This window comes from Xenopus laevis, chromosome 9_10S, assembly GCF_017654675.1.
Source record: "Xenopus laevis strain J_2021 chromosome 9_10S, Xenopus_laevis_v10.1, whole genome shotgun sequence".
NCBI classification, from domain to species: domain Eukaryota; kingdom Metazoa; phylum Chordata; class Amphibia; order Anura; family Pipidae; genus Xenopus; species Xenopus laevis.
In genome coordinates, this window is record NC_054388.1 from 46,517,476 (window position 1) to 46,539,463 (window position 21,988).

General features: G+C 44.9%; 1 protein-coding gene across 2 annotated transcripts in view; it reads left to right on the forward strand.

Moving 5' to 3' along the window:
* The window catches only part of LOC108702162 (cytoplasmic phosphatidylinositol transfer protein 1), a 54,205-nt gene that overhangs the window by 16,154 nt on the left and 16,063 nt on the right, over positions 1-21,988 (forward strand). For both annotated transcript variants that reach the window (XM_018237670.2, XM_018237669.2), the window contains exons 2-4: positions 13,758-13,906; positions 18,044-18,132; positions 19,982-19,989. In XM_018237670.2, coding sequence (XP_018093159.1) covers positions 13,758-13,906; positions 18,044-18,132; positions 19,982-19,989 — 246 coding nt within the window. The remainder of the gene's footprint in view (positions 1-13,757; positions 13,907-18,043; positions 18,133-19,981; positions 19,990-21,988) is intronic.

Below are 21,988 nucleotides of genomic sequence, written 5' to 3' on the forward strand. Positions count from 1 at the left end.
TTTTGGTTTTAGGCTGATTTTAAGGCTTTAATTAATTATATTGACTTTGCCTCTCACTTGCTGCATTTGCTTGTTAGACCTAATGATATTGGTACATGAGAAGTGCAACTTGACCTGCTGCAACATCATCTGGGTCACACTGTGCATTTACCCCTTCCCCCCACACTCCTGATTAGACTGATTTTCTACTACCCCTGAGCCTGGAGTAAATATGTGCATATTTGTGCTTTAACACCACTCTCTCTGTGCCTCTTGCTTCGTGTGCCCCTCAGGGCTGTGTATTATCGGTAAATAAATTCAATTCCAAATCCTCAGTTTATGACTCAGACTCCAACGTATTCCATGTTGATTGAAAGAAGTTAAGTACACAAGGCATTTTATCACAAGACATGTTATGACCGCCAAAGCTCAAAAATATAAACCACATCCTTTGGTAATTCTAAATCAAAATTAAAACTACATTAACCAAAAGCAAGTGGAAAACCTAAAATAATTTATACATTAATTGTACCTGACATATAAAGTAGCTGTAGAATAGCTGTTAAATACAATCCAAAATGAAGTATTGTTCTTAGAAACAGAATTGATTCTGCCTTATCCTCTTTCACAGAAGCTCTTAAATCTGATTTGTTTATTTTCAGTGCTTGTATTTAAATTTATTAGGAGTCAGTCGGTAGATTTTTTGGCGGTGTATGATGTCATAGACATAGTGTCAATGTTATCCAGTATGTGCAGGGAATGTTACACATTGGATGTGTATGATCTCATATACACAGTATGGTAACCATGATGATTCTTATACCAGTTAAAGGCTTCTGCTAATGAGAGAGGTCCCTATTGGCCTTATGATGTAAGAGCAGAACCATCCATGTGCCTCTCTCTATCCTCTCTGCATGTACTTTATATGAGTTCTTCTTTGCTGCTTATGATCTGGCACCACAACTAGTCACATGGTCTCGCTGGCTGCACACATTGCAAGACTGGCGTTCCACTGTCATGTGATATGTCACATGACACCTCCTTATGTCATCCCCAGCCCATGTCCTGTGTGATCACACTTTTGGCAAGAGTGGAGACCATCGCAAAGGATCAACTTTCCTGCCTTCCATATGTCTCCCCATCCTTTGCGCTGAAATTCCTCTGCTGTCCCTGCCCTTGGGTCACGTACTTCAGAACTGTTTACACACCCAGCTCTCATTGGAAACATGAACAGGGAATATAGCAGATTTTTAGGGAGATCCAATAAAGGGATCATTTTAAAAAAATAATATTAATTTTCATCCCAAAGTGAAACCAGGATCATATATTATTCATTATTGCCTACAAGATTAGGTGGGGGTTTTTAGTTATACTATATGTTTTTGTTTTTTTGGCTTTAGGGTAAAGACACGTGGCAATTAGTCGACTTGACTTTTGAAACAAGTCAAGGTGACTAATTACCAAACTGCAAATAACCCACAATGTATCCTGGTGGCAGGCAGCCTACATGCCTGTGGCCACAAATTCGCCACGATTAGTTGCCACAAACGAGTTTTTAAAAGTTGTGGGGCAACTGTCACGTGTGTCTTTGCCCTAAAAGTGACAGTACTTTCAACCCTGCTAGTAAGGAAAAACACAAGTGGAGACTAAAGGTGGCTGTAAGGGTTGCCACCTGGCCTGTATTTTACTGGCCTGGCCGGTAAAAATGATAGTTGATCCCGATGTTATTAATAGGGAAAAAGATAAATATATAGGAAGGCCAGTATTTTTTTCTGGAAAAGTGGTAACCCTAGTGGCCATACATGTAGAGATCCGCTTGTTTGCCAATTTCGCCAAACGGACGGATCTCTCCCCGATATGCCCACCTTGAGGTGGACGATATCGGGCTGATCTGATCGAGGGCCCAACAATCTGATCATAATGCAGGCAATACGGGGGGTCGGATCGCGGGACTGCATCAATGAACAGATGCAGTCTGATGGGATTTTTAGCCCTGCCGATCAACATCTGGCTGACTTTAGCCAGATATCGATCGGGGAAGCCCGTTTGAGGGCCCCCCACACAGGCCAATAAGCTGCCGACTCAGTCTGTCGGCAGCTTTTATTGGCCCATGTATGGCCACCTTAATTGTTGATATGAACCCAACCACCCCTCCCCCCGGGGCAGTTTTCTCTCTATTCTCCCAGATGTAAAAGTAAAGTGCCGGCTGCTGACTCACAGCTAATGAGAATGAAAGCTGTTTTAGTGACACGTTGTTTCAACACCCCCTGTGGTTTCAGAGAAACGTGTGAAAATAGCTCCCACCCTCAGAAGTATGAGTAACAGTAACAAAGTAAAACTGTCACTCTGTGATTTAAAAATTCACCAGGAACTTTCATGGAACTGGGTAGAGAAGGCTAGAGCTGATGCCATACATTCCTGTTTTTTCCATTGTAACCCTGCCTCTATTTGTTTTGTGTTTTGCAGAGCTGAGTTTTCTAGGCTAAGATGATTCATTTTACTCCGTTGCTCTTTTCCCGGAATAACAGAGCTGAATGAGTAAAGGACAACTAAACACTGACAAGGATTGGGCTACATATTATGCATTCACTATCAGATTGGTAACAGTGACGTTCTGGGCTGTTTTCCCACAATTCTGTTTCATTCTGGTCATGGGCAGCATTCTCGCTGGTGTCAGCTGCATGCTGGTGACAAGCTCAGTCAGTTCTGTTTTTTTTTTTTTTGCTGTGCTGGTTATAGGGCATACACAATGCTGATCAGCATGAAGTGTCTTTGGGGATCCAGCTGATGTTATCTATCCATTGTGCACAATGTGCACATCACCCTTCATGCCCTGAGGCCAATCAGTTTGCCCATGCCCACGTCATAGTGGCTGTACAGTGTCTGGTCTCGCATAACAGGAATGTAGAGACACTCTAGTTAGTAGAAGTATGGCACTGACTGAAACATTAGATTGCCCCATACCATGTGGGTTATATATTAAAGCTGGCTGATTAAATATAATATAGCTCATTCTCTGGGTTCTTTTCATCACAAACAAGAGGCTGTAATTATAACAGAAAGACAAAACTCATTAAAGCAAAATAAAGCTGCTGTTCACACTTGCAATCGCTTAAGCTTTACTCAATCAGCTGCAGTTTTATCCCTAAATTGCCATTGAGGGAAATTTCCCCCAACGCAGGGCAGCTAGCCAAATACAAATGACTTTTGGATTGGCAGCATGTTCTCCATAATGGGTGGGAATTGTTCCCTCTGCTCCCCGTATCCATGGCTGGACACAAGCAGGGTCAACTTCCCTCAGCCACAAGCTCATCTCTTAGTGAACCAGACAATGGCCAAGTGGCATATTCTCACTTCCAGGTTGGGGGCAGTCCTGGACTGGACTATAAAATAGGCCATGGCAGTTCAAGTACAAAGCCCCACCAGCCCACTAAACAGTGACTGTCTATGGTATCTTACAGCAGCCTGTCTGACATTTACCAGAATCCACAGATTACCAGTCTGAGCCTGTTGGGGGAAAAACCAACCCTCAAACAGGTCTTATGTTCTCTCTTATAGTTACATAGCAAATGGGAATGAAAAAAGACACAACTCTATCCTGCTGGAAGGCTACCTCCGCTCTTATCTGGAAAGGAGCTTTATAGTCACCACTTGATGGGCATGAGGAAAGCGTGCTAGTGGAACCTGAGACAGGTGGCCTGAGGAGAACAGATGAAGCCAGGCCCCTAGGAATGGGCATACTTAAGCTAGCTGAGCTGCTCTTGGCTTTGTTAAAAAGAGTAGTGGGGCTTGGAAGTCAGCAGGTGCCCACAAGAGCAGGTCCTAAGCATTGTTCCCTCTAATTCCTACTTGGAACGCACATTTTAAACCCGTGTCTGCATTTTTACAAACTGTATGCTCAAACCAGAATAAATACAAAATATTGTGTTTTTACACAAAATTCTTTGTATGCCCCAAAATTTGCTGTGTGTGCTGGCCTTAAACTGTGTATGTGTGTGCACCTGAACTTAGAGGGAAAATTGGTCCTAGGACAACTGAGAAGTTTTTTAAATATCTTGGTATACAGACAACCTGAAGTAAAAATGCTAAAGGTGTAAAGGCCCGAAGGCGCAGCAGTAATAGTTGTGGACCAAAGAGGAGACAACACCAGATTCGAAGTACAAAAAGGGTTTATCCAGAAGAATCGTCAGGGTACAGGCAAAATATCAGTTCAGGCGGCAAACAACGGAGTCAAGGAAACAGGCAAAGATCGGTACACAGAAAATCAGTATTAGAAATCACACCCAGGAACACAAGTCAATGGAACCTATAATTGGGCAAGGAAGGAAAGGGCAATGGGGTTTATATAGTCCATGGCTTGGCGCCAAAATGTTGACGCGCTGCGTCAGACGCAGACGCCAGCGTCCCCACGCTGACGCCTTGACGCCGGCGCCCGATTCTGACGCCGGCGTCCGTTCCGTCGCCGGCGACCAATCCCAGATCGAGGAGACGCTGATGTCACAGGACAGCGCCCAGCAGGAGCCATGCGGTGGAGCAGAAGGTCGCCATCTTGGACGCCATCTTGGGTGAGTGTCATAGTTTCCATTACAGTACCCCCTTCCCTAGGGGGGGCCTCAGGACCACCGGGACCAGGACGAGAAGGAAACTGTTTGTGGAACCTGCGGACAAGGATGGGAGCATGAACGTCAGACTTCCTCACCCAGGAGCATTCCTCAGGACCGAAACCCTTCCACTCAATGAGATATTGGAGAGCACCTCTGGAAAAGCGAGAGTCCAAGATTCTGCTAACTTCAAACTCCGAAAGATCATTGACGACAACAGGAGCTGTGGAAGAAGAAGAGGGAGAAGAGACTGCGGGTTTAAGGAGAGACACATGAAACACATTCGGGATCCTCATCTCAGGCGGAAGAAGAAGACGGACAGCCACAGGATTGATGACCTCGATGATGGGGAAGGGACCGATGAACTTGGGACCGAGTTTAGGAGAGGGAATCTTGAGGCGAATATTTCGAGTGGACAACCAAACTTTATCACCAAGAGAGTAAGTTGGCGAAGCAATCCTCTTTTTGTCGGCAAATTTTTTCTGGGAAGAAGCACTTTTTTCCAAATTAGCGGCCGTAGCATGCCAGATGGCCATCATGTGGGCTGCTTGATCATTGGCGGCAGGCACGTTGGTAAGTAGGAGGTCCTGAGGAAATGCCAAAGGGTTCAAACCATAAACACAGAAAAATGGAGATTTCTGGGAAGAAGAATGAAGGGCATTGTTGTGGGCAAATTCCGCCCATGGAAGAAGGTCCGACCAGTCATCCTGACACAAGGACACATGACAACGCAGAAACTGCTCTAATGCTTGATTGACACGTTCAGCAGCTCCGTTGGACTGAGGGTGGTAGGCGGAAGAAAATTGAAGAGAAATATTCAAGGCTTTGCACAGTGACCTCCAAAACTTAGACACAAACTGAGGACCACGATCAGACACGATTTCAGCAGGAAAGCCATGGAGACGAAAAATATGTTTGATGAAAAGTTCAGAAAGTTCCGGAGCAGATGGCAACTTGCGGAGAGGAGTGAAATGAGCCATCTTACTAAATCTGTCGATCACCACCCAGATGACAGTGTGGCCGGAAGAACTTGGAAGATCGACAATAAAATCCATGGCAAGATGAGTCCAAGGTCTAGAAGGGATGGGTAAAGGCAACAAAAAACCCTTTGGGGGAGAATGTCCAGACTTGAGCGGAGAGTAGCTGAGGAGCACAGGTAGGAAACAAAGCTGCGATAATTTTGGAAGAAGGAACAACAGGTTCAGGGTCCTCGGAGCAAGAATCCTCAGGAATAAAGCTTCTGGATAGTGCATCGGCCTTCCTGTTTCTGGACCCAGGGCGAAAAGTAATGACAAAATTAAAACGAGAAAAGAAAAGTGCCCACCTGGCTTGCCGGGGATTGAGGCGTTTAAGGGACTGGATAAATTCGAGATTCTTGTGATCAGTAAAGATCGTTACCGGAACAGCAGAACCTTCTAATAAGTGTCTCCATTCTTCCAAGGCCAGTTTAACAGCGAGTAGCTCCCGGTTGCCAACGTCGTAGTTCTGTTCTGGGGAAGAAAATTTTTTGGAAAGAAAAGCACATGGATGAAGTTTACCATCAGAAGAAGATCTCTGGGATAACACAGCTCCAGCACCGATGTCCGAGGTGTCAACTTCGATGAAGAATGGTTGAAGAGGCTCGGGGTGTCTAAGAATTGGAGCGGAGGAAAATGCTTCCTTGAGAGACTTGAAGGCTTCCAAAGCTTGAGGGGGCCAGTGTTGAGGTTTGTTTCCACCACGGATCAAAGCAAGAATTGGAGAAAGTCTGGAAGAAAAGTTTTTAATGAACTGTCTATAGTAATTTGCGAAGCCAACAAACCTTTGAACAGCTTTAACGCTGGTAGGAAGAGGCCAGTCCAGGATTGCGGAGACCTTGGCCGGATCCATCTTTAAGCCGAGAGAAGAAATAATATAACCAAGAAAAGGAATAGAAGAGACTTCGAAGATGCACTTTTCCAACTTGGCGTAAAGATGATTTTTCCTCAGTCTGGATAGTACTTCACGTACTTGATTGCGATGTTCCTGGAGGTCCTTAGAAAAAATAAGAATATCATCCAAATAGACGACCACACACTGCCCCAATAAATCTCGAAAAATGTCATTAACGAATTCCTGGAAGACCGCAGGGGCGTTACAGAGACCAAAAGGCATGACCAGGTACTCATAATGACCATCACGAGTATTGAAGGCGGTCTTCCACTCGTCCCCCTCACGAATCCGAATGAGGTTATAGGCCCCACGAAGATCCAACTTAGTAAAAAGGCTGGCACCCCTGAGTTGATCGAACAGTTCAGAAATGAGAGGAAGAGGGTACCTGTTTTTAATGGTGATTTTATTCAGTCCTCTGTAGTCAATGCAGGGCCGCAAACTACCATCTTTCTTTTCAACAAAGAAGAACCCCGCTCCTGCAGGGGAGACGGAAGGACGAATAAATCCTCTCTGAAGATTCTCCTGGATATAGGACTTCATAGCAGAAATCTCCGAGGGAGAAAGTGGATAGGTGCGGCCACGAGGAGGCATGGAACCGGATAAAAGTTCAATAGGGCAGTCGTATGGACGATGAGGTGGAAGATTCTCGGCAGAACTTTTATTGAAGACATCGGCAAATGCTTGATAGGCAGGGGGAAGAGAAGGTTTTGAAGACACAGAGGAAATTTTAACGACAGGAACAGCGGGTAAACAGTTCTGTAAACAAAATGGGCTCCACCTGGAAACTTGTGTAGAGGCCCAATCAATAACAGTATTATGGAGACACAACCAGGGTAGACCTAGAACAACTGGGGTGGAAGGGCAATCGATGAGAAGAAAGGACAGTCTTTCCAAATGCATGGTGCCCACCTTGAAAGAGAGTTCTTGAGTAGACTGCGAGATGACAGCAGAAGACAAGGGACGATCATCAATCGCCAGGACTCGAAGAGGATTCGCCAAGGACTGGAGAGGAATGGAATGATTTTCAGCGAACACTCGGTCCATGAAATTTCCAGCAGCGCCAGAATCAAGGAAGGCCTGAGAAGAAATCTTTTTGGAACCAAACTGGATCTGCACTGGGAGGAGGAAACGTTGAGCAGAAGAATGGGGAGAACGACAAATCCCACCCAGGTAAGTCTCCCCAAACTTACCTAGGTTTTGGCGTTTCCCGGCTTCACTGGGCATTCATGAGCAAAGTGAGCTTTGCCCCCGCAATAGAGACATAACCCCGCCGCCCTTCTCTGATTCTTCTCCTGTTCGGAAAGACGAGCCCGCATCGGTTCCTCTGCTGGTAAAGAAGAGGAAGAAGCAGAAGCCGCAGGAGGTGGAGAGGGCGAGATGTAAGCAGGATTGTAGAGCAAGGGTCTCTGGAAACGGGGGGCCAGGATAGGCTGAAATCGTGAATTCCTCTTGGAGCGTTCTCGATCAAGTTCGATCTGGAATTCCCTCTGGCGGGTATCCACTTTCACGGCCAGGGCGACCAGGTCCTCCCATCTGGAGGAATTTCTCGGGACACCAGGTCGTTCTTTATCCGCATAGCTAACCCATTGTAAAAGGCTGCATGATAACCATCGTTATTCCAAGAAGTCTCCGCCACCAGAGTGCGAAATTCTATGGCATACTCGGAGACCGAGCGGACACCTTGCTGCAGTGGGAAAAGCCTAGCGGAGGATGCAGTGGCACGACCTGGAGCATCAAACACCGTACGGAGTTCTTGGACAAATGCCCTGGCGTTGTCAATCAGTGGATCCTCCTTTTCCCAAAAGGGTGATGCCCACTCCAAAGCCTTTCCCTGTAGACGGGTGATTATATAACCCACTTTGGCACGTTCAGAAACGAATTGACCTGGCAGCAGGGCGAACTGAATCTCGCACTGGTTGATAAAGCCCCTGCACGCTTCCGGATCACCGCTGAAAAGAGGTGGAGCAGGGAGACGAGGTTCAGAAACCTGGAGCGGAATAGGAATGGCCGGAGCAGGCACAACCGCAGGAGCCGCAGGAGACAGAGCAGTCAACTTCTCCAGAATTGCCTCAAGGGCCTGACCAAAATGGGATTGCTGGGCTTCATAGGTTTTCATCCGCGAAGCCAATCCACGAATGGCCCCTCCTACATCGAGAGGTGCTTGGGCCTCCTCCGAAGGGTCCATGGCCCAATTATACTGTAAAGGCCCGAAGGCGCAGCAGTAATAGTTGTGGACCAAAGAGGAGACAACACCAGATTCGAAGTACAAAAAGGGTTTATCCAGAAGAATCGTCAGGGTACAGGCAAAATATCAGTTCAGGCGGCAAACAACGGAGTCAAGGAAACAGGCAAAGATCGGTACACAGAAAATCAGTATTAGAAATCACACCCAGGAACACAAGTCAATGGAACCTATAATTGGGCAAGGAAGGAAAGGTCAATGGGGTTTATATAGTCCATGGCTTGGCGCCAAAATGTTGACGCGCTGCGTCAGACGCAGACGCCAGCGTCCCCACGCTGACGCCTTGACGCCGTGCCCGATTCTGACGCCGGCGTCCGTTCCGTCGCCGGCGACCAATCCCAGATCGAGGAGACGCTGATGTCACAGGACAGCGCCCAGCAGGAGCCATGCGGTGGAGCAGAAGGTCGCCATCTTGGACGCCATCTTGGGTGAGTGTCATAGTTTCCATTACAAAAGGTGCTTACCCCATGATGAAAATTCAACTGCCCCCAGTGCTTTCCCACCTACAGAGCTCTGCTTCCCTTTACTTTCTCCTCCTGGGTTGTTCTCTTTCCCATGGTCAAACAGGAACCCCATGGACAATGGAATCTAGTTAACAACATTACTGAAAATGTATTGTGGGCCATAGAAATACTGATAAATCCTCAGGTTCCCAGGGTGCTCAGCCCCCAGGCTCTTGGGAGTAAATTTCTGCATACACTAAATTACTTAAAAAAATTTAAGACACATTATATGCTACACTTGGATCCTATGGATACAATGTAATTTCTGTGCCACAAGCGACAGAAAAGGGAAAAGCTGAAGAGATTGCATGATGAATGCAGGCATCTTGTGACAGATATACAAGGCTGATTCACAGTGAAAAGGATAGGCATAAATACAGTGTGTAAAAGCAAGGAATAAATTCTCAGCAGGGATGCTATGGGGAGAAGATTGCATAAACCTGGACTTATACATGGTCAGACTTATATTAATGAAAGGCAGACTGAGGGTGACCTACTTCCCCCCCCCCCAACTCCCCCAATGACGGGCAGAGCTTTATTCATGCTGACACCACAGATACAAATTATTCCAATGCACCAGATGCCAGTCAGACTAGCCAGAGAGACCCCGAGGAATATACAAAATGTTTTTCTAATATTGAAGTGTAAAGTTTTATTTTTTCACCCTCTTAAATCATCTCTGGGAGGGGGGGAAGTCGCCAACTTTGTAACTGTTCTAAATTGATACATTTAGTTGATACGTTTTGTTATCTACGTTCCTACTGAGCAGATTACCTGAGTTTCATTAAGGGTCAGGGCACACAGGCAGATTCGGGGTGATTAGTCGCCCAGGTGACAAATCTCCTCTTCTTCGGGGCGACTAATTTCCCCCGAACTTTAACCGGCTGGCAGGGGAGGCAGTTTGGGGGGATTAGTCGCCCCGAAGGAGAGGAGATTTGTCGCCACCCGAATCTGTCTGTGTGCCATGACCCTAAAGGCAGCTGTTCAAATTGATACAATAGTTGCTAATATCCCACAGATACTGCTGAGAAATGCAAAGGCTAATTTTATCAACTAAATGAAGCAAATTGTAACAGTTCAGATGAAACACCAAAGACACAAACATTATACTTAAAACTTCAATTTTAATTGGAAAGCAATTGAAAAAAAGGCTTTGTTTATGGTGAACAACCTATTGAAAAAAGTTTGGAAGGTGAACAACCCTTTTTTTTTTTTCTCAATATTTTTATTTTGTTTTACAAAGAAAAAGAAACAGAAGAAAATCAAATTACAGCCATTACACCTATTTTCCATGAAAAGTCTTACAGAAAGTAATGCATTGCATGTAAAAAACAGCTTCTATAATGCAAAGATACAGATTACAATTATTGCAGTCAACAATGAGGAAAATAGGACACCAACCTTAGTTAGACAGGAAAGAATAGACAGAAGTGGTAAAACAGAAACCAAAGAACGTATCCATAGGGGGTGCATATTCAGTGAAGAATATGATCACATAAGAATATAGGTGTGTCTTGGGGGAAAAAAGGGAAATGGCAAATCTAGGGTACAAGCCACCTAACGTACCCATAGCTAACCTAGTGCTGATAGCCCTCTATATTGAACCCAGGGGCCCCAGAGCTTGTGAAAAGAGCGCAAGTCACCCCTGGCAAGTGAGGAAAGCCTTTCCATAGACATATAGTTATCTAGTCTGTGTTTCACCTCCTGTAAATTTAAAGAGTTGGTTTTCCAAGCCTTGGCAATAGTCTGTTTGGCCGCCGTAAATATACGGCCTACTAGCTGCCGAACCCATTTGTTCCCACCTGGCACTCGTCCATGTAGCAGAGCTTCCAGAGGGGATTTCCTAAGTATAAGCCCAGTGATGCTAGTTACCATTGTATAGACCCTGGTCCAAAACCGGACAGCCTTAGGACAATGCCACCAAATATGAATAAAGGAACCAGTCTGCCCGCAACCCCTAAAGCACACCGGAGAGGAGGTGGGGTACCATTTCGCAAGCTTTTCGGGAACTAAATACCACCTAGTGACCACCTTTTGAGAAGTTTCCTGTACCAAAATACTAGGGGAACACCTAGACATGTCCCGCAACATGTCCAGCCAAGCATCCTCCTCCAAGCAGAGATGAAGGTCTTGCTCCCACTGCTTAACAAAAATCAAATCTTTAACAGGCGTCTGGTGTATTAAGACATCATAAATTCTAGATCTGGCCCCTTTATATGGGATGGAGTGCAGGCATAAGTGTTCAAACATTGTGGGTGCAGGCAAGTCCCGCAAAATGTTCCCCGTTAGGGAGAGAAAATAGTGGCGTATTTGGGCATATCTAAATGATTCAGTGATAGGCATATGGAATTTCTCTTGGAGTGTTTGGCAAGACAGAAACACATGATCTCTGGTGAGCTGATGCAGAGCTAAAAGGCCATTGTCCTGCCACCAAGAGAAGGCGCCCCCCTCCCTGCCTGGAGGGAAATCAGGATTGTTCAGGAAAGATAACACAGGACGGTGGGCCGACCCTAATGGGTATTTGGTAGAAGCCGACTTCCACACTTGCAGGGAATGGTTCACCGTGGGGCAATAAGTGGGGTCAGAGGAGGCCCCAATCCACATTAAATTGCTGAGAATAGTGCCCCCCACCGAGCTTTGCTCTAACTGTGTCCAAAGAGGGGAAGTACTCTGGGTATGCCATTCCACCATTTGAGCCAGCTGAGCCGCAATATAATAGGCCCTAAGACTAGGAATCCCCAAGCCACCCTTAGTCCGATTCCGGTAGGCTATGCTTGCCCTCAGCCTAGACCGTTTACCACCCCATACAAATTTTAGGCATTGAGACTGCAGTTTAGTGAACAACCCTTTTAATGACATTGTAGACATTATGCTTTATTAGAGCCCACTCTGCAATGCTTGTTTATGAAGACCCCACAGCAAGCTAAATAGGGCCCTTACTTAAAGGAACAGCAGCACTGAAATACTAGTTGCAAACATTAGAAGGCTGTGAGCAGTTAACTCTGAGATTTTAAAGGGATCCTGTCATGGGAAAAAAAACATTTTTTTTCAAAATGAATCAGTTAATAGTGCTGCTCCAGCAGAATTCCCTTTAAGGTGTACATATGAATTGCTTCCAGGGGCAAGTTATCTGTGCCACAATATTTCCTGCTTCCCTTTCCGGTTGCACAATTATGATCAGGAACTAGGAAGTGCACTAAGAAATAGCTTCCCCCATCCTGCCAGACACACTGCCAGACACACTGGCTTTATATTATATACCTTGCTTGGCTTGGCCAGTTCATTACTTGGGGTTAGTAACCTTCTCTTGCATTATTTGATTTGCTATGAGTGAGTGAGAATTCTCTTGCTGTGCAGGTGTTCCATCGTTACAAGGTGGAAGAGAAATGTGTAGTTGTGGGAGGGCTTTGGCACTTGGGGGCATGTGGTTAGGAATTTGATTCCATCTAAAATCTGGCTATAACATTTAATTTTATTCTATATAAAATTTGGCTACAACATTTAATATGGGGCTGAGGCTGCACATGATGATTCCGCAAGTACCAAAATTGCAGGAGCCAGTTTTAAGGTCACATAAATTTGCAGGAGCCACTTTTAGCATCACATATCTGACCAGTACATATCGCTCTGTTGCTTGTACCTCTATTATTTTCCTCCTGCCTGAGAATGTATCCAGCTGTTAATTCCCGAGTAGGAGCACTTACCCACTGGCCATACAACTGACTGATAACTGAAAATGGAACTGAACTGTAACGCCCAACCTAGGAAAACCATATACACACACTTGCCAAGTGGAGAAATAATGTATATATTATCTAAGCCTTGTTTCAAATGTACATTGCTTTGTATACCAGTAGGGCTTTGGAAATCCTACTTATATCCATCTTGTTCTATTACTATGGAAACCAATCACAGCAAGCAGATATATCTGTGTAAGACGCAAAGGAAGGTCATTCCAGCTGATCAGAGAGCCTCTTCATGATTCAGGTCACATAATATCGTATATGTATCACTTGGAGTGGGTTCTCTGCCATCAGTACCTGGGGAGGGCAATTACACTGAAATACAGATATTGCTGGTGTCCATTGTATAACTTGTGCAGTATTTTATTGTGTGTCTGTATTTGTATTTTTGCTTATAGGAGAAAGCTGACATAGTTTTTCCCTTAGACGGTACAGTATGAGGGTATAGCTTATTGTGTGCGCAGAAAATTCTTTATATTTGTATTCATACATATGGTAGCTGCACTGTATAGAGATATTTAGTTTCTACTTTCCACAAGCGTTTTTTCTGCCCACATGGCACATGAGGTGTTGGTGCAAAGCAAATGCTCTGTCTTCCCTCTGTGCTATAACAGACTAATTCCACCCTGACCCCTGTTCATTGTAGTGTTAGCATGGGCTGCTAGGGGGTGCCCAATCCAAATGAAGGGGCTAAAGGTGGGGTGGGTGCAGCAGGATACAGGTGTATGTGCCTGAGTTTCAGTCACATAACCTTCTGTTGCTGCTCTTTTCCCTGCAGTACAGAATCGGGCAGCTCTACATGATCAGCAAGCACAGCCATGAGCAGAGCGAGAGAGGGGAAGGAGTGGAGGTGATGCAGAACGAGCCATATGAGGATCCAGTACATGGACAGGGCCAGCTGACTGAGAAGAGAGTCTATCTGAACAGGTGAGAGCACAAAATCCAGCTGCACCCTGGGATACCTCTGGGCTGGGGCTTCATTTCATCCACCTCAGTGCCCGGCTCACAATGTCTACACGAGTAAAAGCCAGGAAGCTGTTTTTCTTACTGTTGGTGTTATTGATGGTGTGCGGACAAGATAAATTAATTGGATAATAAAAAGGTTAGAAAATTTTTATAGTCTGCAGTGAAATTTATCCATTGTTCAATTGTTTGCAGGGCTAAACAGGCAGCGACCCACAGTTTTCCTGGCTTCAATGATATCGCTTGAAATGTTCATTTTAGTTGATAGACAAATCATACATTTAAACAATAATTTCAGGATAAACTTGGTCCTACGATTACAAAAAGATCTTTTAAAAATCTTATTGTCCATGGCCACCTCTGCTGTGCATTTGGCAGTGCTGCAATGTTCCTGCTGGTATTGCTGAGCAGATCAGCCAGCCGTGTGCTTCTGACACAGTGGGACTGGGAGTCAGTGTCAGACTGGGATGCCAGGGGCCTACCAGAAAACCTTAGACTGTGGGCCCACTTTCCAAACTATTATTCCTCCTCTCCTCATTCAACCTCTTTATTCTCCTAGTCTTTTGTATCTACTTACTATATTCTTCCATTAAGCATTTTTCCCATAAAGAAATAGGGAATCACCATGAAATAGGCCAAATGTATAGAAGCAAGAGGGTACACTGACACCTGGGCCCACTGGTGGGCCAGTCCAACACTGCTGGGAGTTGCATGTAGACATCTGGCCCTCTGTATGACACTGATTCTAACATTAAAGGGATACTGTCATGGGAAAAAAATGTTTTTTTTTCAAAATGAATCAGTTAATAGTGCTGCTCCAGCAGAATTCTGCACTGAAATCCATTTCTCAAAAGAACAAACAGATTTTTTTATATTCAATTTTGAAATCTGACATGGGGCTAGACATTTTGTCAATTTCCCAGCTGCCCCTGACTTGTGCCTGCACTTTAGGAGAGAAATGCTTTCTGGCAGGCTGCTGTTTTTCCTTCTCAATGTAACTGAATGTGTCTCAGTGGGACATGGGTTTTTACTATTGAGTGATCTACCAAGCAGCTGTTATCTTGTGTTAGGGAGCTGTTATCTGGTTACCTTCCCATTGTTCTTTTGTTTGGCTTGTGGGGGGGGGGGGAAGGGAGGGGTGATATCACTCCAACTTGCAGTACAGCATTAAAGAGTGATTGAAGTTTATCAGAGCACAAGTCACATGACTTGGGGCAGCTGGGAAATTGACAATATGTCAATTTCAAATTTAGATTTCAAAATTGAATATAAATAAATCTGTTTGCTCTTTTGAGAAATGGATTTCAGTGCAGAATTCTGCTGGAGCAGCACTATTAACTGATTCATTTTGAAATTATTTTTTTTTCCCATGACAGTATCCCTTTAACCTCATGCTATCTCATTCATGGCCTCTTCTTGTACACTAATTTAAAGGCTTAATAAAAAATGAAAAGTATTTTAGCTTCCAACAGCCTTAATCATTGCCCAATAATCGGTTATGTGATTGCACCATCTCATATTGTGTTTGGGGAGTGGGACATAGGCAGGCATGAAACATCCCTCCAGACAGATGCACAAGTCCTGCATAGCTCAGCTTGTTCAGTGCACATATGGGACCCAAAGCACAGTGTTGGGCAACAGCTTCACCAGGGCTAAATCTTCTCTTCCTCTTTCCCAATTCATTACTTACTGTAAGCACAATATTTAGCTCTTGATACAAGATCTTTCCCTTAAATAGTCATTGTGCTTGTAACAACTGCCACCTTCTTCTCTAACCACAATCCTCAAAATAATATCAGACGCATTGGCAAATGATGCGCATTGATGGGTTGGCCTGTAAATATGAGGGATGCACAGAATATGAGGCATTGCTAATAAATTCCTAAAACCTTTACAGTCCTGGAGCTAATGGTGCCTTGGAGCCATAAGTTAAACAGGAAATTTGCAGCTTGTCCATGTTATAAGTGGTTGGTAGCTAGATTCCCACTATACAAATAATCCACCAACATGATGGAATTCTGCTAACAAAAATAGTCACAACAAAGGGAGAAGAGGGGGATATTTCTCCTTTAATGAATAAATCTTGCAGGATGGTCATTTTGCCGTTCAGTTTCTTAGATCCTCTAACTTTCTGCATTGCAATACTTATTGCTTAGGGCCATGTGATCTCTCAGCCCATTGTTAGAAGCCACTCACTCCTTTCTTTCCATTCTCAGTACCGTGGAACAAAAGAGCTTACTGGTCTCTGTTGGGGCAAATAAACCAGGGACTGGCCTGTGTAGTCCAAATAAAGAGAATAATGGAAAATCCCTCCTATTTAATGTCATACAGAGCAGTTACTAAATAAAGAGCCCCCCTGTAGCGTGGTAGCAGAGCTGCTGCAGAGGGATTGCCTGCTGTAATGCATTCAGTTCCTCCTTCTCAATTGGAAAATCTGATTCCTCCCATTCAGTCCAACTCTAAAAGCATTTAGATTTCTCACAATGAAAATCAATGGGAGCCATTAACAAGCAAAGTCATTTCTTTGGCAAATTGAGGTCTTGTGTCCTTTTTTATTAGTAATGGCACATTATGTACATGGCCATTTATATGTAGAAAATCTCTTGTTCTGTACCTGGGAGCATAGCATCCCTCTCCCACATTTTTATATACAAATCTTCTGTAGCTGTAATACATTTTATTGGCCTGCTGTAGATGATGGGAAATACAGTAGCACTATGGCAGTAGAGATTTTCAATCTACATTCTGCCTATACTGTTTGACTTTGTGTCTGAACGTGCTCCCCCCCCCAATCCTTTGATGCTGTTTGAAGCAGGACTTGCTCAGTGACCACTGTGTAGTATATAGTACGGTCACATGGGGCTGGGCTAATAAATTGAATTGGAGGTGTAAGACTGGACCTTGATATTCTGCCTTGCTCTGACTTACTAAGCCTTCTTGGTCTGCTCTTCGGCTAGGGCCACACAGGGGCTGAAATTAGCTAACTGAAATACGCTGTCTGATTTCAGCCCTACCATGGGCAGTAGCCTCCTCTCTCTTCTGCATTCAGAAGTGTTGAATCAGAAACAGCACAAACATACTTTTTGGTGGATTTTGTCTTAAAATGCAGAGACTCTCCGATATTCGGCATAATCCTCCGAGTCTGTTTGAGCTGCTTCCGATTCAACAGTTCTGAATGTGGTAGAAAGAGGAGGCTACTGCATGCAGTGGAGCTGAAGACAGCATATTTCAGATATCTGATTTTGGCCCCCATGTGGCCCTAAGATTAACTATGGAACCTTGGCACTGACCTTTGTGCATTTGCTACTAAATTTGCTAAGAAATTCTGAGAAATATTAGTCCTAACAATAAAGGGATCAGTTTGGGTACAGGGGTATTTGAGGCAATTGTGTGTGTGGTTCTAGGGTACCCCATGTTCTGCCCAGTCAGCTAAAGGGGATAGCATGCATTGCCCAGAAGGAAGCCACAAATTTAAACCCAAAATAAGATGGACACCCTATTGGCTAAAGAGAGTATAGAAAAGTAATTTACCTATTCTCTATGGCTTGATTGCAAGCTCTGCAGGGCAGCAAATGTGTTGCTTCTGAAGTTCAGCACTACCTGACATGTTGGAGCTTTCACTCAGTAGTTGACCGATGATCTGCAAAGATCTGCCTTCCACCCCAGGCTTGCAGGCAGTGCCCTTCTCCAGCATACCAAAGTTTTACTTATGAACAGACTGCAACCATGAACTTCAGATCCTTTTTGCCTATTTAATAAAATGCCCATTGCCTTGTACAACATGCTTTGTGCTGATCATTAAAGGGACAGTATCCCTCTTGTGCAACATTACTGCAATGAATAGGGCCTGTGCTGAACATAAATTTTACCTGTTTTATTAACAATAAATTAGTTATTTCTTCAGCTAAACAGGGAGACTGAAGCATCTACATATTTGGTTCCTGCTTTTAGATAGACTCCCAGTGCTCAGAATCCCCCTGCAAAATGGATTCTATGGATCTGTCGCCACCACAGAATGTGATCACTGTGCTTGGTCAGTCTCATGCTCCAAATGGCATTTCCTTGTCTAATTGCTTCCTTTTTTATTTCTTTGTCTGGCAGCAAATTGCCAAGCTGGGCACGTGCTGTGGTCCCCAGGATCTTCTATGTGACCGAAAAGGCATGGAACTATTATCCCTATACAATTACAGGTGAGCTATAGGGCAGAGCTGGGAGGGAACAAATACCCTGTGTCAGGCTAGCAATGTTTCTCCTTTGCATAAGGCTAAGGGTGAAGACACACAGAGCTACTAGTAGCAGCTACTTTTTATGGCTACAAAGTAGATAATGGTGATAATTGGCTTAGACACGAGCCAGGTACGGGGAGCATCACATTTCTCTCACACGCTCACCTCCATGCTGCACGTAACATCCGTCCCCCTCAGGGTCAAATCCATGAAGTTTATCCAAAACGGAGCACTCGGAGTGATGTGTTAAAATCATTAAATTTTAATAATCCAAGTTAAAAAAGCAGCGTGTCAACATACAAAGTATCAGATCATACGCTTTATGCGTTTCATGGCTTCTCGCCACTTCATCAGAAGCGTTCACGACTAATCTCCCTGATCTGCCTTCCGCCTGCTAAAATAAAACTTGCCTGGGGCAGGCACTCGGAGTGCTTCGTTTTCCGAAGTCGGCCGAAGTTTCCTCGTGAGGCAATTACGGGCGACTTCAGAAAACGAAGTGCTCTGAGTGCCTGCCCCCAGGCAATTTTCATTTTAGCCAGTGGAAAGACAGGGGAAGGCTGATCGGGGAGATTAGTCGCCGCAAAGAAGAGGAGATTTGTCTTCTGGTCTCCCCGAATCTGCCTATGTGGCCAGACCCTTAGGGTGAAGACTTACACAACTACTAGTAGCAGCTATTTGTCATTGCTACAAATCAGACTATAGTCATAATTGGCTTTTATAAGCAGAGGCAATTCTCTATGGCAGGGTACTTTGTAGCCACAAAAAGTAGCTGCTACTATTAGCTCTGTGTTTCTTAGGGTTATGACACATGGGCAGATTCGGGGGAATTTAGTCGCCTGGCGACTAATCGCCTCTTCGTCTGGGCGACAATCTCCCCGAACTGCCTTAGATTGTTTTCCCGTCAGCTATAATGAAAAGTGGCCTGCGCTAAAGCACATGTGGCGCTTCGTCTTCCGAAGTCACTCGATGTTGCCTCACGACGAAACTTTGGGCGACTTTGGAAAACGAAGTGCGGCGTGTGCTTTAGCCCAGGCGACTTTTCATTATAGCGGACGTGAAGACACGAAGGCAGTTCGGGGTGACTGTCGCCCCGAAGAAGAGGCGATTAGTCGCCAGGCGACTAAACCCCCCCCCGAATCTGCCGGTGTGTCTCAACCCTTAGGGTGGGGGCAGTTGGGGAGATTGGTCGCCCAGCCCAAAAACACTTCTGATTTCTGAAGTTTTCCTCGAGAGGCGACTTCGGAAATCCGAAGCATTTCTCATGCCATCCCGCCGGCAAAAACACGAATCACATTTTGGGGAGATTAGTTGCCAGCAGTAGAGAAAATTTGTTGCTGGGCGACTAATCTCCCCGACTGCCACCACCCTTAGCCCTAGCTGCTATGTTGTTTCCTTACACAGTACAGTATGAGGTTATAGCTTATTGTTTGCTCAGAACATTCCTTTTCAGGATATTTGAATTTATACATATTGTAGGGAGATGCCATATTGTTTACCTAATCAGTGCAGTATAAGGCTATAGCTTATTGTGTGCGCAGAACATTACTTCTCTGTATAGTGTTATCATATGTTTAAACACAGATCTAGTCCATAATGTCTGTACAGACACCTAGTAAGGGAGTAGGGGTACGTTAGATACGTCTTTGCTAAATCCCCAGCAGTTTAGAAAAAGGCAGATGAAGTGCTGACTGACAGTGGTCACCGTGCCACATTATTAGCAGAGCTGTACCAGCTGTGCAGTAATGCTGATAATAGTGATATTAATGGTTTCTCTCTCTTTCTCCTCACCCCTGATCGGTGATCCCATGAGCAGAATATACAGTAAGTGTGTCTATTCTTCCTTCTCTCTCTTTGCCAGAGGTTCCCAGGCTTGGCCAGACAGAGGGTGGTTAGTACCAGGGATAGAAGTGGAGGTAGGGATAGGTGAAACAGAATGAATGTGAAGTGGATCGTTTCTGAGATTGCCCCTCGCAATAGAATACAAAAGAAAGGTGTCCTTATTGCATGGGTATAGAATGTAATAGCAATGCTCGGGGGAACCTTCCTGGTTCTTGGTGCCTGCAGAGGGGTTTCACAAGATTGTTTATTCTCTGGTTTTTCACAATCACTGATCATCCATTCATCTGCGCATTCACTGCCACAGGCTATGATTATGCAGATCTTCTGGTCAGATCAGGCAGCGGGCACTTTGTGCCAAAGTGCCAGTAGTGCTGTGTCCTGCAGACTCGTGCCTACAGTGGGTGCTAAGGCCATGTGCTGGGTTCCACTGACTGCTGGCACCTTACTGATAAGAACAACATATTTCTATTTATACATCTATCATGGAGTCAATAAGGAAGACCTTTTTGTGGAAAACACTCGCCCTATAGGAAAACCTTTGGGTCCTGATGGCACTGGAACCTCTGCTTTGCATCCAGCAGTGTTCTCCGTGTTGCTTTATAACCATGAAAACCAATTCAAGTCACCAGATCTCAACCCAAATAAAAGCTTACGGGAGGTCTCTATATATTCCTTCTGCAATGTGCACTTCTCAGCCAGACTGACAGACACCCTTTTATGCATAGACTGCTATTAAATCAAACCAGTGAGCTGGTGATCAATACTCTTCTATCATCTTGTTGAAAGCCAAAAGGACAGAGTTGGCAGCCAATGACGCCCTCCGCGGTGCAGCGGAAGGAAAGAACTGGCGCTGCTCTTTATATTGCATGGGCTTTTGAGTGCAGGCCATTTGCCACAGCTCTGTTCCCAGCTCATGTAACCCCTTCACTGGTAGCTACAAAGAAGAGAAGACCTCCTACCCCCTCCTCCCCCCTCATTAAATTCCGCTCATTAAGCATGAAGCACAAAGAAACCAAGGAAACCCTTCAGCAAAGCTTAGAGCTTTAGCCAACACTGCCCTAGAATATAAATGCCCTAGCTCTTACTATTTAGTGATGGTACAAGCTGGCAGTGTAGGAGCTAAACAGGGCATGGGTTTAGGCATTTGATCATTTAGTCCCATAGTAGGGTCGATTTGAGGCATTAGAATTGTATCTAGTATGGGCAGTGTAAGGAGCGGCTGAAGGGACAATAAAATGCATTTGCCATCACACTGTGTGGAAAATATTAAATATGCCATATATCTAGCTTATCTATAGGATTTTAATGATGATACTTAATAGAATAGGAAATTTAACCCATGAACCTCAATGAGCCAACAGTAATTTTGTAGCCCCTAAATTATCTGAGCAGCGGTTATAGGGGGGGGTATAACTTTTCCGGTAAGTATTTTTTATCCCCATAATTATTGACTTGATCTGGCTGGTGAGTTGCACCATTCTGGCACAAAGGGATTCGGGGGGTTTGGCCAAATCCAAAATAGTGGGTTCGGTGTATCCCTACTCAATATACAGTATAATGGAAGCCCCAAAGAGATGTATCGAAGGGAAAGATACAGACAGCGGGACAAGATAGAAGCAGAAAAATATGGAGGCAGTGGGACAAGGTAGAGAATGGGGGACATTAGTGCAAGATGGAGGCAGAAGGACAAGCGGAGACTATAGGGAATCCAGTAGAACAAAGTGGGGACAGCAAGGCAAGATGGAACCAGTAGGAGAGAATAGGTCCAAGGGGACCAGTAGGGCAAGATGGAAAAAGGGAGACTGTAGGACCGGGTAGGGCAGAAGGGTTGATGGTAAAAGCAAGATGGAGACAGTAGGGCAAGGGCAAGATTGAGGCAGAAGGAGATTAGGGAGATAGCAGGGCAGAAGGGTATGATGGAGACAATAGGACCAGTAGGAGACAATAGGGAAAGGTGTACATAGTGGGGCAAGGTGGATAC